Here is a 14,388-nt window from a genome sequence, read left to right on the forward strand (position 1 = left end):
TGCAATCACATCTATTGGAGACAATTTTTGAGCTTCTTCGTGTACAGTAATTAATATTGCAAGTTCTCTAAGTCTGGATTGACTGGATGAATTTCTTCTATAGATGAATACGCATCAGAAGAAACAATACATTCAGTCGATTCGAATTCGAATTCGAATTTTGGAATTTAAAAAAATATTAGTATTATATATACCTAGCGCTTAAGAACTGAGTATTGATGAGATTTTTTTATACATATGTATATACTTATAAAATATATGTACATATGTGTTAATATTTTGAGATTCTCATTGGAGCCCGCATGCACCGCATACCACCGTGTCATAGTAGATACGCCACTATGTATAGGAAACCAATGTGTGTACATTGAAAAAGAACAAATCGTGATATGAAGTACTAAAAAACAGAGTGTGTAGTAGGTACATATTTGATATACATATAGAAAAAAAATTAAACTTTCAGTAGATCACTCATACCATAGTAATAAGAATTAGATCGTTAATTTAACTCTACCAATTTGCAAAGACGTCATGTTGCTAGTATTATTAGTCTTGCGAGAATATATTGTCCAAAATTAACTGCCTACGAATGTTTCTGAAACTCGAAGGGACAATTGGGGTAGCCGAACATTAAATAGCCAACAATTGACCATCAAATTTATGGGGCACAACCGTAATCGGATGGGAAAAGTACCCAAGCCATTCTTGTTTTCACACTATTGCACACATTCTACCGACGTATGTAATTATACAATGTGCATACATACATAGATATATATGTATATAACGAAGGGATACTGATTAGAAATAATAAATACTTACATACATATGCATTCAGGTAGCTCGGCAAAGTTTTATATTAGACAGCAGCATAGCTCGGTCGTTAAGCTTCTGCTTAGCGTCGAGAGGCGCCGGGTTCGATCCCATGAGCTCACCTCGATTAAAAAGAATTTTTCTGAGTATATCTGTAGTGCTGCTGGTCAGACCTGGATATTTGTGACTTCAGGTCGATCGTTTCCTATCGACCTGGAGTTTGCCAATTTTCTCTGATTTCATTGTTGAAACGGTTCCGGTAAAATTGGCTAAATATACTTCCTACTTACTATGTCACCACTATTTGAGATTGATTAATGTACCTATACAATAAAATTTTTTGTACAATTCATAGATGTCTCGTTAATTTGCGAGTTTTTCAGTGTCTCGTAATTCTGCGACTTGTATAATAAAAAAAAATGCTGCAATGTTTGTGATTGAACAGGAAGGCGCATTGGGGTTACTTGTAAGGCCTTCCTGGTATATACAATGTAAAATAATAATAAAAAAAAATAGTTAGATGAACTATCAAATTCGGGATTTGTGGACAAGTTCAAAAATTAATATTATTTCAGCCTTCGCCAAGAATAAATTAAATTAATACCTATTTGACATAGTATTTTAAAATAATACCTATTTTATGCCAAAAACTGTTTGTGTTTCAAGTACATATAGTAAATAAATAAAAAAAATATGGTTTTGTAAAATCCTATTAAAAAACATATATAATACAAGCATGGAAAAAACGATGATAACATTTTTTTTCTGAAGTGGGGGCCTCAAATATCAAATGCGCTTGGAACCCCCCATTTACTTGATCCGCCACTGTACCTTATAAAATAAGTATGTAGTATGTATTTCAAAATATAGATAAGCAGAGGTAGTATATTAGACGATGCGCTCCTGAAATGCTAATAGAGTAACTAGCATAATTTCTCGAATAAGGCATTAGCAGAATTTTCCGACGTTCCTCATTTGGATGAAAATTGAAAAAATAGTGTAAATAGAACTTTTTCAGATATATTATAATGTATTCTGTTTAAATTAAAGTAGATACTATGAAATAGTAAGCATGTATTTCAATTTTGGTGATCCTAAGCAAAAACCAAATTGAAAACTGTAAATTTGCATAGCGGACAAATAAATATTTATCTTTAAATAAATAACCTTACATAGTTATTTGAAAATAACTATGTAAGGTAATTTACTGATAAAATAGTAATGGCTAATATTTTATTTTTGAAACCAATATATTTTACTATACATAATATGGTTCGGTGATTATTCTAGTCACTAAAATCTCGATCACGGAACATCTGGCAGCCAAAAACTCCATCAATCGAAAGCTATCCACGGAAAATATTGTACTAACGAGATGTTCTAACGAATATATTGTACTAACGAGTGCCATATGTTCCGTGATCGAGATTTTAGTGACTTGCGCGAGATCGCTTTTTGCGGAATTATCCGTTTACCACATAATATAAGCCAATGTACGAATAAAGGTCTGTTCATACCTATCCAGCATGACCCGTATCTTGCAGGTGTCATGCAAGTGCGGATAGTATACTTTGGTACATTATATATGGACGCGCATGAATGCGTAAATGCGCATGCGCGAATGGAGTATGAATACGTCCATATAATGTACCAAAGAATACTATCCGCACTTGCATGACACCTGCAGAATACGGGTCGTGCTGGATAGGTATGAACAGACCTTAAGAATAATAAATGTCCGAGTATATTTTTCAGGTTAATATTATTATATATTCCAGATTGATATATTTTGAATGGTAAATAAATTCGTTATATTGATAAATGTGAGTCCAGGAATCGGAAAAGATTATGAATTATGATCAAAAACGCACTGTTATACACTTTAATTTTTGGGGCCTCTTCAATTTTGGTTTGGTTCTTTCTTATTCAAGCCGTGTGTGTATTCTTGAGTGATCCTTAATAGGTTATGTGAGCGAATTTCATCTTAAATGTATACATTATATGCAAGTGAATCCCTATTACATACAGTATTTAAATAAAAAACGTTTGATAGGAAAAATCATAACAAATATTACAAATATTAAAAGAAATAATAATAATGATTATTATTTTGATGAATTTCTTGTCGAAATAATTTTCAGCGACGTTTTACGTCGGATCGATTTTACAAATAATTTCTCTACGCACATGCCCGTCAAAAAACGTCTTACGACGGAAAATGCGCAAATAAAAACAGTGAAATTGACATTTGCAAATTGGATTATTTTAATACGCCAGCTGTTACATAAACTGTATTTATGTAAAAAAAATAACCCAGGTATACGCGTTTAAATAAGGAAACATTTAATATTGAGTGTATTGTACTATATTTGACATTTGACTACATTGCACCCAATGGATTCGATTTTTTACTCACTACCGGTTTCTTACACTTGTAAATAATCGGCTTTATTTTTTATCTTTTATATCTTGTGGCATCTCACAACAGAAATCGACGTAAGTGATTCTTATTTTGCCTTGTAGTCGTGTGAATTACAGTTACATACATACATATGTCTTTAACCTTAAACTTTCTTCGTCCATGATAATTTTGTACTAAATAACCTTTATGTTATTTAGTACAAAGTATCTGGGATGTCGTAAAATTCCTCATCAATAAATTTCAATATATTTTCTTCCAAGACAGGTTCTGTGCATCTAAAATTGAAAATGGAATAGATTTTATAAAACATTAATGTTATTTACATAAAAACCTACTTAACATAAGTTTTTTATGAAATAATTTAATAATGGCAGTGCAGAATAAATTGCTATATGCCTTCCGAGGATGGATTGCATTTGTGGCCTTTATGGATTTAGGAACAGCATTCAGATCTTACATTGAAAGAAGATCATTCTTTGGTCACCATCTCGAAAACGAATATTTAGAAGGTAAAGTTAAAAAAGGTAATGAACTTTGTCATTTCAATATGATATTACAATGATTGTTACTCTTGTTACAGATGATTCTACTTTGAACTATTATTAATCTTATGTGTATTTTTTTTAGATGATTTTACCGTCTCCAGAATGTTAGGAATGTATTCCATATTAAAAGCTTTGGCTCTTATACACTGTACGCTGTATATTCACTATCGACCGTACGATCTTCAATAATTTTTAATCAATCAATTTTGAGATTCTTTTTCAATATTAAATAGTATTAATTTACATTACAGGGTTGTCTCTATGGGGTATTGGTCATTGTTTTTGACCATTGTTTTGTATTGTACAGAGGCCCTATATTTTCATTCGACAACATTGAACTTTTACGTGATCTTCCCTTGTGTATTAAACGGTAAGTTCTTGCAAACACTTATCTTATAAGAGATTTACATTTACAACTTTATTTTATTTTTCAGCGTTGACTTTGGCAGGACTCATATATTTACCCGGTTATATCAATCTTTGGGGCTCCGGCGTAGGAGTCGTCAGTAACGGGTCTAGTATTGGATTTGACGATGACGAAAATAGCCTATTATTGAGACAACTCGGACACCATCCTCGACATAAGAGGACTCGTAAACAACTTTGAACCAAGTTGAAAATTATTTTTTGTAACTTTATGAACTGCTACACGTTGCCTCTTTATCTTAGACCTACATGTGTGGTCATTCTATGCAATAGTTTTTAAAACACGAGTTTTAACAATCGAACTTAAGAGTATGTCTTATCAGATCACTGCACGTCGCTTACAAAATATAATGTGGTCACTTTTTTACATCTTTTAAACTTCCTAAAATTTGAATATTCTTTGTGCTTTCAATTTAAAGACTTGTATCTGAAATTCAAAAGCACCCTATCAAAAATCTACACAACTTGCATTTTAAAATTAAAAAAAAAATGAGCTTACCACCCTTATATTAATGCACCAATATCAACAGTAATGATGCATTATTTATTTAAATGACTTTATTCTTATCTACACTGCATTAATCAATTCGACTTCCATTTTATATATTAAAATATTTTATTAAATATTATCTTCTATACTTATTTCTTGGTAATAAAAGAATGACTGGAAAAATATCACTTTACATTATTAAATTTCGAAAATAAATCAAAATATTTTTTTAATGCAGCTCCTTAAAAAGTTTAAATAATTTACATGATATTAAGTAATATATATAGCAATACACGTAGATGAAACATAAAACTTATACTATAACTTAGAGTTGCACTATTATGCAGTTTTTCTCTCATTATAATAATGGCTCATATGGAATCTATTCATTGATAAATAAAATATATATATATTTATTACTGCAATATACGATAATTTTATAAATCAATATCAACTGTGACTGAAATTCTAATTTGTAGTCATGAAAGTTTTGAAATCAATGTCTTGCAATACGTACCTCATTTAATTGGCATACTATTTTTTTAACAATAGATTAAATATTCACCATATAGTGCTTCCTTTAAAGTAATAAGACATATTTTAGCATTATAAAAGATGCATTTAAAAATATCATTCTCTCTAACATGCATGTCAACAACACATTGAAAAATATTCAACATCTCTTAAATAGTTAAAAAAAGACGAGTCGAAATTTTTACATACATACATATATTAGACATAAATTTGCACTTCACTATACCTGTGTTAACTCTACTATAAAAAAGACCAATTGATAGTGTAAGCATTTAGAATTAGAAAAATGAGCTTTAAAACAAAATTAGTCACTAGGCTAATTGATAAATTCATCTCTTCTACACGTTTGAGTGCATTTTGACACGTCTAAAAGGTCAATTAAAGCATTATATTTCATAGGCAAGTTACGAAATTTCAATATAAATATATATGAAAACTAGCCATGAAAACCTGCCATGGCCAATTGCTAATGGCTAGTTTATTCGAAAACGTAATATTCGTGTCAAAGAATAATAATCTTGATTTTTGACTTCTAAAAGCAATCTATTACTAAGTATAATGTTTTTATTAATTTTTATAATCTCAAAATTAGATATTTATTATAAAAAAAATAATTAAATGTAGATGATAGCGAAAAATGTGCAATATAAAATACCAATTAGAAATTGCTCATTCTAGTCATTTTTAAAACAATTTTTTTTAAAAGAATTTTGATGTAAACAATCACCAATTGAAGATAATAATTTTATTAGTATTTCAAAGTACGCTTTTAAATTTTAAGAAATTTATTTTATCAATAGACGTTCTAACTATCTAAGAAGTTTTATAACATATCTCGGAGTGTTGTGTTTTCATTCATTTCATTTAATACATGTGTAATAAGTTTTGTATAATATGTAATATACCAGAAAACAGCCCAGAATTCGTTTTTTTAACTTTACAGTTCCAATATAAATATCTTACGAGTTGTAACTTAAGAATCGATTAGTTTTCAATCTCTTTTGTGTGTGGAATATGTGAATTTGAAGCTATAAAGCACACCATACTTTGTAATAATATTTTATTGCAACTAATTATGTATGCAGTTCATCCACTCTTTGTTACAAATTCACACATGATAGTTTTTCATTCAAGTTTTAAATTTTATAACCCATTAAAAACATTCAGTATAAATTTAAGTAAAACTGAGCAATTTAAATTGTTAGCATTATTGTTACTATTCCAGCTTTAGGATGCTCTTTGAATCTCTACATAGTTGTAGCAGTAAACTTTTATTCTATATGCTCTGGAAAATTAAAGTCCATATTTATATTTCTTAAATAACAAAAAAAAAAAACATAGCAATTGATTGGTACTGCTCAAAAATCTTTAATTACTTAATTTGAATTATATATTTGTAAAATATTATAAATAGTTTGCTCAATTTTACTGTTGAATTGAAACAAGCTGTTTTGGAATTTGTTCAGAATTGTCCGATCGGGCAAATTCAATTGTGATTTAATGAAATAATATACTACAAAAACCTGTTAACTTTACCAAAGTTCGAAATATAGCATAAAATGATATAATCTCTAATCAATAGTTAAGTTTTCCAGATACTTCCAGGAAACCCGTGCATTTATATAAAAGGAATATATTTATATATTTACTATTAAAGACTTAATGTGCAATTAAAATAATTATGCGAACCCACTGGAGTTTAAATAAGATAGCATTTAAACTTCTTTTATACATACCCATTAATCTGATAAAAATTCAATTGTTGTTAAATTAATTTTCGATAAAAATAAATACTGAATTAGTGTTATGTAGGTGCCTTCAAGGAATGGTGCATTATTATGAACGAATGTAAAAAATATGTAAACCAACAAATTTAGTGGTAGAAAAAGAATAACCACAGGTTTTTGATTTATGCAAAACAATTTAGAAATATGTTTCCTCGCAGAAGTAGCTCTGATACATTATACATATGTAACTGTGTGTAGTTTCATTTCCAAGTTTTGCGTCAGTAAACTATATAATAATTCATAAAATAAAAAGTAGCATTTGATATTGTAATCCAAAATTATAGTTCTCACTAATGCATATTATATGCCTATGCCACATTGTAATAGTTTAAGTAGCTTTATCGCCCTTAAATCAAATTAAAGGTTCTAATCCGGGTCTGGACAAACACAGCATATCAATCATTAAGAATGTGAAATATTTTACTCAGGTTTTAAAACACGAGATTTTAGATTTTTTGTAATTTCATTATTTAGACATAAGACTAGACGAGTTTTAATAAAATTTATTACCTCAGCTTTTATTACGTAAATATTGTGCCAAAATTTTATTCAAACTTAATTCAGTTTTCCAGACCTGTGATAATTTGTCCAATACTTTTTATCTTAAATTCAATATAGTCTCTCTATGAACACTTTGAAATTATAATTACGAATAAATTGATACATTTTTCATTATAATGACGGAAATATAAAATAAAAAATCATCACAAATGCCTGTGGTTTTTTAACACAATAAGATTTTGATTTTAGGTGATTGTACTCCCCACTGTTGAACAAAATTATAGACAATTTTATAAATCAATAAGGAATTTTTCAATAAATGCACTGTTACAAATAATATGCTAGATTTTTTATTATTTATACACATGTATACGTATGTATTAAATGATCACTTTTATAAAATTTTAGAAAGTTTGTTAAAGATTAAAACGGTAATGATTAATGAGAAGCACCTTTATGTGGAATGTGGACATGACTTGATCGATTTTAATAATAGTCTGGTACAGGCGCACACACAATTTTCACAAAATCTTCATACCTGATGAGCCCATTGTTAGAAACATTAGCTTCACGGAAAACGTTATCAACCTACAAAATGATATAACTTTAAATGTAACTTATGTAGATTGAAATATATCATAGCAACTGTGAAAAATAAAATACACTGAACCTCTTTAGACGATAAGCCTTCTCCAAAGTTTTGCAACAAATTACGAAGTTGAGATGCAGGTATTGTACCTTTTTTTGAGGTATCACCAGCACGAAAAGCATCCACAACCTGTTGATCGGTCAGTCAATTAATATCAAGGAAAGATAATAGCATACTATATATGTTCTTGCATACCTCTTTAGGAAGATTTTCGACACGTGAATGTGCGTGCATAACTTCAAGGAAATCAGCAAAAGTCATACGACCGTTTGCAGCATTTAGATATCCCGCCAATTCTGCAACGGTCGGCGACAAACCCAAAGATCTCATAACGACCGTTAATTCATCTAGAGACCTTATTTGACCGCTTCGAGCGAAGAGATAAAAACATTCCCTGAATTCTATAGCAAAAAGGTTTTGAATAAGAAGATGTCTTTTATTATCAATTTTACAAATATTCGTGTATTTTAATTACCATCTATATCCTGCTCTTTAAAGTATCGCGCCTGAAAAGATAAGATAAAACAACAATTATTTATTACATTTAATCAGATATAAGGGATGACCTCATTGAATACGTATGGCTTCGCTCGGTTAATGTACAATGAAGTTTCTAAATGCATATATAACTCACGACGAACTGAATGGATCAAATTGTATGTTCATCACACTAAAAATTCATTGTTTAGGCGAGAAAAAGAATGTAATAACTTGTAACATAGATAACGGGTTTCCGCTATCGCTACTGTGGGTAGATTTAAATATCACGTTATGGAGAAACAAAACAGATATAATCGAAATTCCGAATATTTGATCAAATTTTATATATACGCAAACAAATAAACAAACCATATTGAGTTTGAAATTTTAATCGAAAATCTGTTCTGCGAGACGACAGCAAACTTTCTACGAGTGCGGGGCGAGGTAATGTGATGGGCGGACAAGTATTAAGCAATGTTGCCATAACTCAATAAAGTGACGTTTCAAATTAATGTTGCAATCTGTTAAAAGTTTGGAGCAGGCAATTTTTCGAATTAAGGTCTGTTCATACCTAGTCAGCACGTTCCGACTTCAGCAGGTATCCGGCCGTACGAAAAGTATTCTTTGGTACATTTTGTATGGGTATATTCATACCAACCGTCACGTTTACGCCACGGCAGGCTTACATCAGTACCCGACATTTCCTGTTCATACCTTACAGCAACATCTGTCAACGTATCGTATCCGTTTTTTTGGCCATCGTGGAAATATACACGCGAATTACGTGCCATGGGTCTGCCGCTTTGCTGTTTTGGACCAATTATCGATAGTGACAGTTGACAGCTGTTCAATCTTTCGACATGGTTTGGGCGCAAATATTAAAAAAAAAAAAATTTTTTTATGGAAATATTTAAAAAAAATTTGTCCATCATCCACAAGCTCCTTATACAGTGTTCAAAACTCTCCTTCGGTTTTTCTATTTTTTAACATAGGATGCACATCAAAACGCATCCGTGCTTTTTTATTGCCTTCTTGAGCTTCTTCTTCCAACAACAGCGCGATTATACATAATTTTTCGTTCGATAAACGTCGAAAAATTTTTGCTGACTTGTATTCTGACGCGTAGCTACGAATGCACGTGTATGCATTCATATTGTAAGTACTCGACAATACGACGTAAGCAATATTGCGCCGTATCGTCATGGCCTCTAATGTATAAGTAAGCCGATTTTGCCTTGCACTCGGCCAAATTGCTGTAAACGTGACGTGTAGGTAGATATGAATAGAAATGTAATAAAATGGCATATTTTAAACGGAGTCGTGCAGTGCTGAAGCCGTGCAGTGCTGAAGCCGTGCAGTGCTGTTAAGTATGAACAGACCTTTACTCCGTTCCGGTATCAAACTACGTTCTTTACCTCCGCTCTATACTTTGAGTGAAAAGTTTCAATACGAATAGTAATTGGATTATTACGCACATTGCGATCGCCCAAAAGACAATTTTTGCCATGAGAATCGCGAATACGGAATATTTGGCACTCGAGTTCCTGTTAGTATGATAGTTATCGTTAGTATGATGGACTTTTCAGCTGCCAGATGTTCCGTTATAAAGATTTTAATGACTTTTGGGCGAGCGCTTTGTGGGCAATAATCACCGAACCATACGAATTATATGACTACAAATTTTGTGTCAAATTTGTATATTGTCCATAGTCCATTTGTTATTTATATGTACTCAGAGCTGGCTCGTGGCGTGTGCGAATTGTTTAGCACACGCAGGCGCCAAAATATTTCGAAAAATATTATAAATTTGTAGGCGGGGTAGGTAAGTGTTGACCGTATCCCGGCCTAACGAAACACTGTTGTGCTAGTTTTATAAAGTTTTATTGTTTGCCTATGGTTGTACAAAGGTATGGTATTTGTGGGCAAAAGTATGTCGTTCAGCGGTCTCTGGATATGGTAGAGTGTCGCTGGCTCGGCATTCAGCTATGTTCAGAAGGTCTCTGGATGCGGCAGTGTGTTGCTGGCTCGTTGTTCGGCTATGTTCGGAAGGTCTCTGGATACGGCAGTGTGTTGCTGGCTCGTCCGGCTGGTTGATCTTCCAAGTCCGCGTAGTGTAGTGGTGGCTGGTCAGGAGCTGTATGTTGACTGGTCTGCTGCTTGTGTGTCGACGCTTGCTGCTGTGGGTCGACTGGCGTTGTTTGGGTTGTACCTCCTTTTATAGTGTTTCTGGAATCGCCTGACCGATGGTGGTGGTTTGTTGATGCGTAAGAAAGGAATGCACTGTTGTCGAGGCGTAGAATTTTCTGGAACGCTTGATGGAAGTGGTTATTGATGCGTACGAGAGGAATTTGCTTTCGTCGAGGCGTAGTATTTTCTGGAATGCTTGATGCTGTTCCGCTCGATGTATTTTGTTGTTGCGGAATATTCTCGAAGGTTTCGATGACGATGACGACGACGAGATTCCTACATGGCTCTCCGGTGAGTGTTAGCGATGTGTGTGATTTTGTGGGAATCTTGATGTGTTGGAGTCTATTGACTCGATGGCGTCGTTGTTTGTCCGGTTGTGCTGGAGAAAGTTGTCTCAACAGCGGGTCTTGTGTTGCATGCCGGTCCAAGTCTTGTTCTCTACCAGGTTGCTTATTTTGGGCGAGCTGCGTTGGCAGTGAAGGTTTGTAATGGCTTGGATGGTGCTGTTGTGCAGGCTGCTGTGTTCTGCGTGGAGTCATTCGCGTGACTGTTTTGCTGGTTGTGCTGGAGTTAGTTGTCTCGGCAGCGGGTCTTGCGTGAAGAACGTTGGTTGACGAAGTGCGTTGAGTGCTGGTCTTCGTTGGTTGTGCTGGAGTTAGTTGTCTCGACAGCGGATCTTGCGTGAAGAACGTTGGTTGACGAAGTGCGTTGAGTGCTGGTCTTCGTTGGTTGTGCTGGAGTTAGTTGTCTCGACAGCGGATCTTGCTTGAAGAACGTTGGTTGACGAAGTGCGTTGAGTGCTGGTCTTCGTTGGTTGTGCTGGAGTTAGTTGTCTCGACAGCGGATCTTGCGTGAAGAACGTTGGTTGACGAAGTGCGTTGAGTGCTGGTCTTCGTTGGTTGTGCTGGAGTTAGTTGTCTCGGCAGCGGGTCTTGCGTGAAGAACGTTGGTTGACGAAGTGCGTTGAGTGCTGGTCTTCGTTGGTTGTGCTGGAGTTAGTTGTCTCGACAGCGGATCTTGCGTGAAGAACGTTGGTTGACGAAGTGCGTTGAGTGCTGGTCTTCGTTGGTTGTGCTGGAGTTAGTTGTCTCGACAGCGGATCTTGCGTGGCGTACCAGTCCGAGTTGTTCTTTTCTACCATGTTGCTTATTCTGTCTAGGCTACGTTGATAGTCAAGGTTGGTGGTCTGGACGGTGTTGTTGTGCAGGCGTTTTGCTGGTTGTGCTGGAGTTAGTTGTCTCGGCAGCGGGTCTTGCGTGAAGAACGTTGGTTGACGAAGTGCGTTGAGTGCTGGTCTTCGTTGGTTGTGCTGGAGTTAGTTGTCTCGACAGCGGATCTTGCGTGAAGAACGTTGGTTGACGAAGTGCGTTGAGTGCTGGTCTTCGTTGGTTGTGCTGGAGTTAGTTGTCTCGACAGCGGCTGTGTTGTGTTGGAGCTAGTTGGCTCAGTGGCGATTTGTTTCGCCGGTTGTGCTGGAGTGGGTTGACTCAACAGCGGGTTGTGTTGGTAGCTGGTCCATATGTACTTTCACACCATGTTACTGTTTCGGTCGTTACAATGGTAGTGAAGGTTTGTGTCGGTCTGGACGGTGCTGTTGTGCAGGCTGCTCTGTAGGCTGCGATGTGGGCTGCTATGTAGGCTGCGATGTGGGCTGCTATGTAGGCTGCGATGTGGGCTGCTATGTGGGCTGCGCTGTGGGCTGCTATGTAGGCTGCGCTGTTGACTGCTGTCGTGGCGGCTGTTGGTTGTTGTGGAGGCTGCACTGTGGGCTGCCGTGTTGACTGCGCTGTTGACTGCTATGAAGGCTGCGTAGTTCAAAGATGGGGTCACCAATGTAGGCGGGGTAGGTAAGTGTTGACCGTATCCCGGCCTAACGAAACACTGTTGTGCTAGTTTTATAAAGTTTTATTGTTTGCCTATGGTTGTACAAAGGTATGGTATTTGTGGGCAAAAGTATGTCGTTCAGCGGTCTCTGGATATGGTAGAGTGTCGCTGGCTCGGCATTCAGCTATGTTCAGAAGGTCTCTGGATGCGGCAGTGTGTTGCTGGCTCGTTGTTCGGCTATGTTCGGAAGGTCTCTGGATACGGCAGTGTGTTGCTGGCTCGTCCGGCTGGTTGATCTTCCAAGTCCGCGTAGTGTAGTGGTGGCTGGTCAGGAGCTGTATGTTGACTGGTCTGCTGCTTGTGTGTCGACGCTTGCTGCTGTGGGTCGACTGGCGTTGTTTGGGTTGTACCTCCTTTTATAGTGTTTCTGGAATCGCCTGACCGATGGTGGTGGTTTGTTGATGCGTAAGAAAGGAATGCACTGTTGTCGAGGCGTAGAATTTTCTGGAACGCTTGATGGAAGTGGTTATTGATGCGTACGAGAGGAATTTGCTTTCGTCGAGGCGTAGTATTTTCTGGAATGCTTGATGCTGTTCCGCTCGATGTATTTTGTTGTTGCGGAATATTCTCGAAGGTTTCGATGACGATGACGACGACGAGATTCCTACAAATTTTATAAAAAATTTATATACACAAAATTTATCATAAACCATCACCTAATATGAGAATAATAATTTTAATAAATTTGCAAAATTTTGTTAGTTCTCCTATTTTCTTGTGTGTATGGCTACGTCCACATTATCGATATCTACACCCGATATTTATGAAATTTGCCATAACCAGTTCCTAAATAGCAACCACAGGTTGCAATATGGGAACTGGATTTGGAAAATTTCGTAAATATCGGGTGTAGATATCGGTAGTGTAGACGTAGCCTATGTATTGCGTATTTTTATTTTGTATCGTATTGTGTATTTTTATTGTATGGTTCGGTTACCTTATTGTGTATATGCATATGTAATTTTTTTTAGGCGCCAAAGGCACCCTGCACACGGGTGCAAAAATCTACGAGCCGGCTCTTTTTATACTGACATTAAATAATATAATACTGGCCGAAAACTGATTTATATACTTACTAAATTACAGTATTAAAATACTGGCCATTTAATTTGTTGCAAAACATATTTATACAAATAAAATCTGTTGTGACTTAAAATCACAAACTACTACATGTCAACTGAGTTTACATCACCGGTGCAGTGGTAATTTTTTAGCACCGTATGGGAAAGGTTAAAAGCTAAAAATTTAAGAAAAAGTATGTATGTATATACAGTGCCGGCCTTACACCCAATGGCACCCTCGGGCAATTTTTTCTAAACACCCTTAGAAAAAACTTTCGCCTTTGGCGCTCTAATCTAAAATTTTGTATGGCTTTTTGGCGCTCTAATTTTAAATTTTAAAGCGCCTTTGGCGCATCGTGCGGCGCCCTAACTTATTTGACGCCCTCGGGCGCCGCCCGACCCAGCCCCCCCCCCTAAAACCGGCACTGTGTATATGGTAAACGGACTACGAGTCATATGTGAACCAGTCCCAGGACAACCGGTCGCTCTAGATTGGTCACACGTGATCACCCGTCACACACTAAAACTGGTCAAGATAAAACTGGTCACACCTGAAAATTCGACCAATTTTTAATTTTTGGGTGTGACCAATTTTCGGGTGTGACGGGT

The 14,388-nt window shown here is 35.4% G+C and overlaps 2 protein-coding genes across 7 annotated transcripts; one reads left to right on the forward strand and one right to left on the reverse strand.

The window, feature by feature from the left end:
• Positions 1–3,002: 3,002 nt before the first annotated feature.
• On the forward strand, positions 3,003–6,547 carry LOC143923202 (uncharacterized). Of its 4 annotated transcripts, none has more exons than XM_077446756.1 (5): positions 3,003–3,130; positions 3,496–3,759; positions 3,863–3,953; positions 4,032–4,150; positions 4,215–4,872. In XM_077446756.1, the coding sequence occupies exons 2-5, from the start codon at positions 3,603–3,605 to the stop codon at positions 4,385–4,387; spliced, it is 540 nt and encodes a 179-aa protein (XP_077302882.1). In that variant the 5' UTR covers positions 3,003–3,130; positions 3,496–3,602; the 3' UTR covers positions 4,388–4,872. The 4 variants fall into 4 exon arrangements, with proteins under 4 accessions (XP_077302882.1, XP_077302885.1, XP_077302886.1 ...); XM_077446759.1 differs by having other exon boundaries at positions 3,017–3,130; positions 3,496–3,744; positions 4,215–6,547; XM_077446760.1 differs by having other exon boundaries at positions 3,017–3,130; positions 3,500–3,744; positions 4,215–4,826.
• Positions 3,135–9,144, reverse strand: LOC143923203 (calmodulin-like protein 4). Of its 3 annotated transcripts, none has more exons than XM_077446762.1 (6): positions 9,017–9,144; positions 8,643–8,673; positions 8,363–8,568; positions 8,189–8,296; positions 7,971–8,106; positions 3,135–3,510 (listed from the first exon to the last, which is right to left on the reverse strand). In XM_077446762.1, the coding sequence occupies exons 1-5, from the start codon at positions 9,017–9,019 to the stop codon at positions 8,005–8,007; spliced, it is 450 nt and encodes a 149-aa protein (XP_077302888.1). In that variant the 5' UTR covers positions 9,020–9,144; the 3' UTR covers positions 3,135–3,510; positions 7,971–8,004. The 3 variants fall into 3 exon arrangements, with proteins under 3 accessions (XP_077302888.1, XP_077302889.1, XP_077302887.1); XM_077446763.1 differs by lacking the exon at positions 3,135–3,510 and adding an exon at positions 6,684–7,783; XM_077446761.1 differs by lacking the exon at positions 3,135–3,510 and having other exon boundaries at positions 7,811–8,106.
• Positions 9,145–14,388: the final 5,244 nt, after the last annotated feature.

Source organism: Arctopsyche grandis, chromosome 3 (assembly GCF_051622035.1).
Source record: "Arctopsyche grandis isolate Sample6627 chromosome 3, ASM5162203v2, whole genome shotgun sequence".
In the NCBI taxonomy this organism is placed as follows: domain Eukaryota; kingdom Metazoa; phylum Arthropoda; class Insecta; order Trichoptera; family Hydropsychidae; genus Arctopsyche; species Arctopsyche grandis.

Coding starts and splice junctions, on each gene's coding strand:
- LOC143923202 (XM_077446756.1), top strand. CDS start 3,603: ATGGCAGTGCAGAATAAATTGCTATATGCCTTCCGAGGATGGATTGCA. Junction 3,760..3,862: donor AGAAGGTAAAGTTAAAAAAG/GTAATGAACTTT, acceptor TATTTTTTTTAG/ATGATTTTACCGTCTCCAGA. Junction 4,151..4,214: donor CTTCCCTTGTGTATTAAACG/GTAAGTTCTTGC, acceptor TTTATTTTTCAG/CGTTGACTTTGGCAGGACTC.
- LOC143923203 (XM_077446762.1), bottom strand. Junction 8,297..8,362: donor TCGAAAATCTTCCTAAAGAG/GTATGCAAGAAC, acceptor ACCGATCAACAG/GTTGTGGATGCTTTTCGTGC. Junction 8,107..8,188: donor AAGGCTTATCGTCTAAAGAG/GTTCAGTGTATT, acceptor ATCATTTTGTAG/GTTGATAACGTTTTCCGTGA.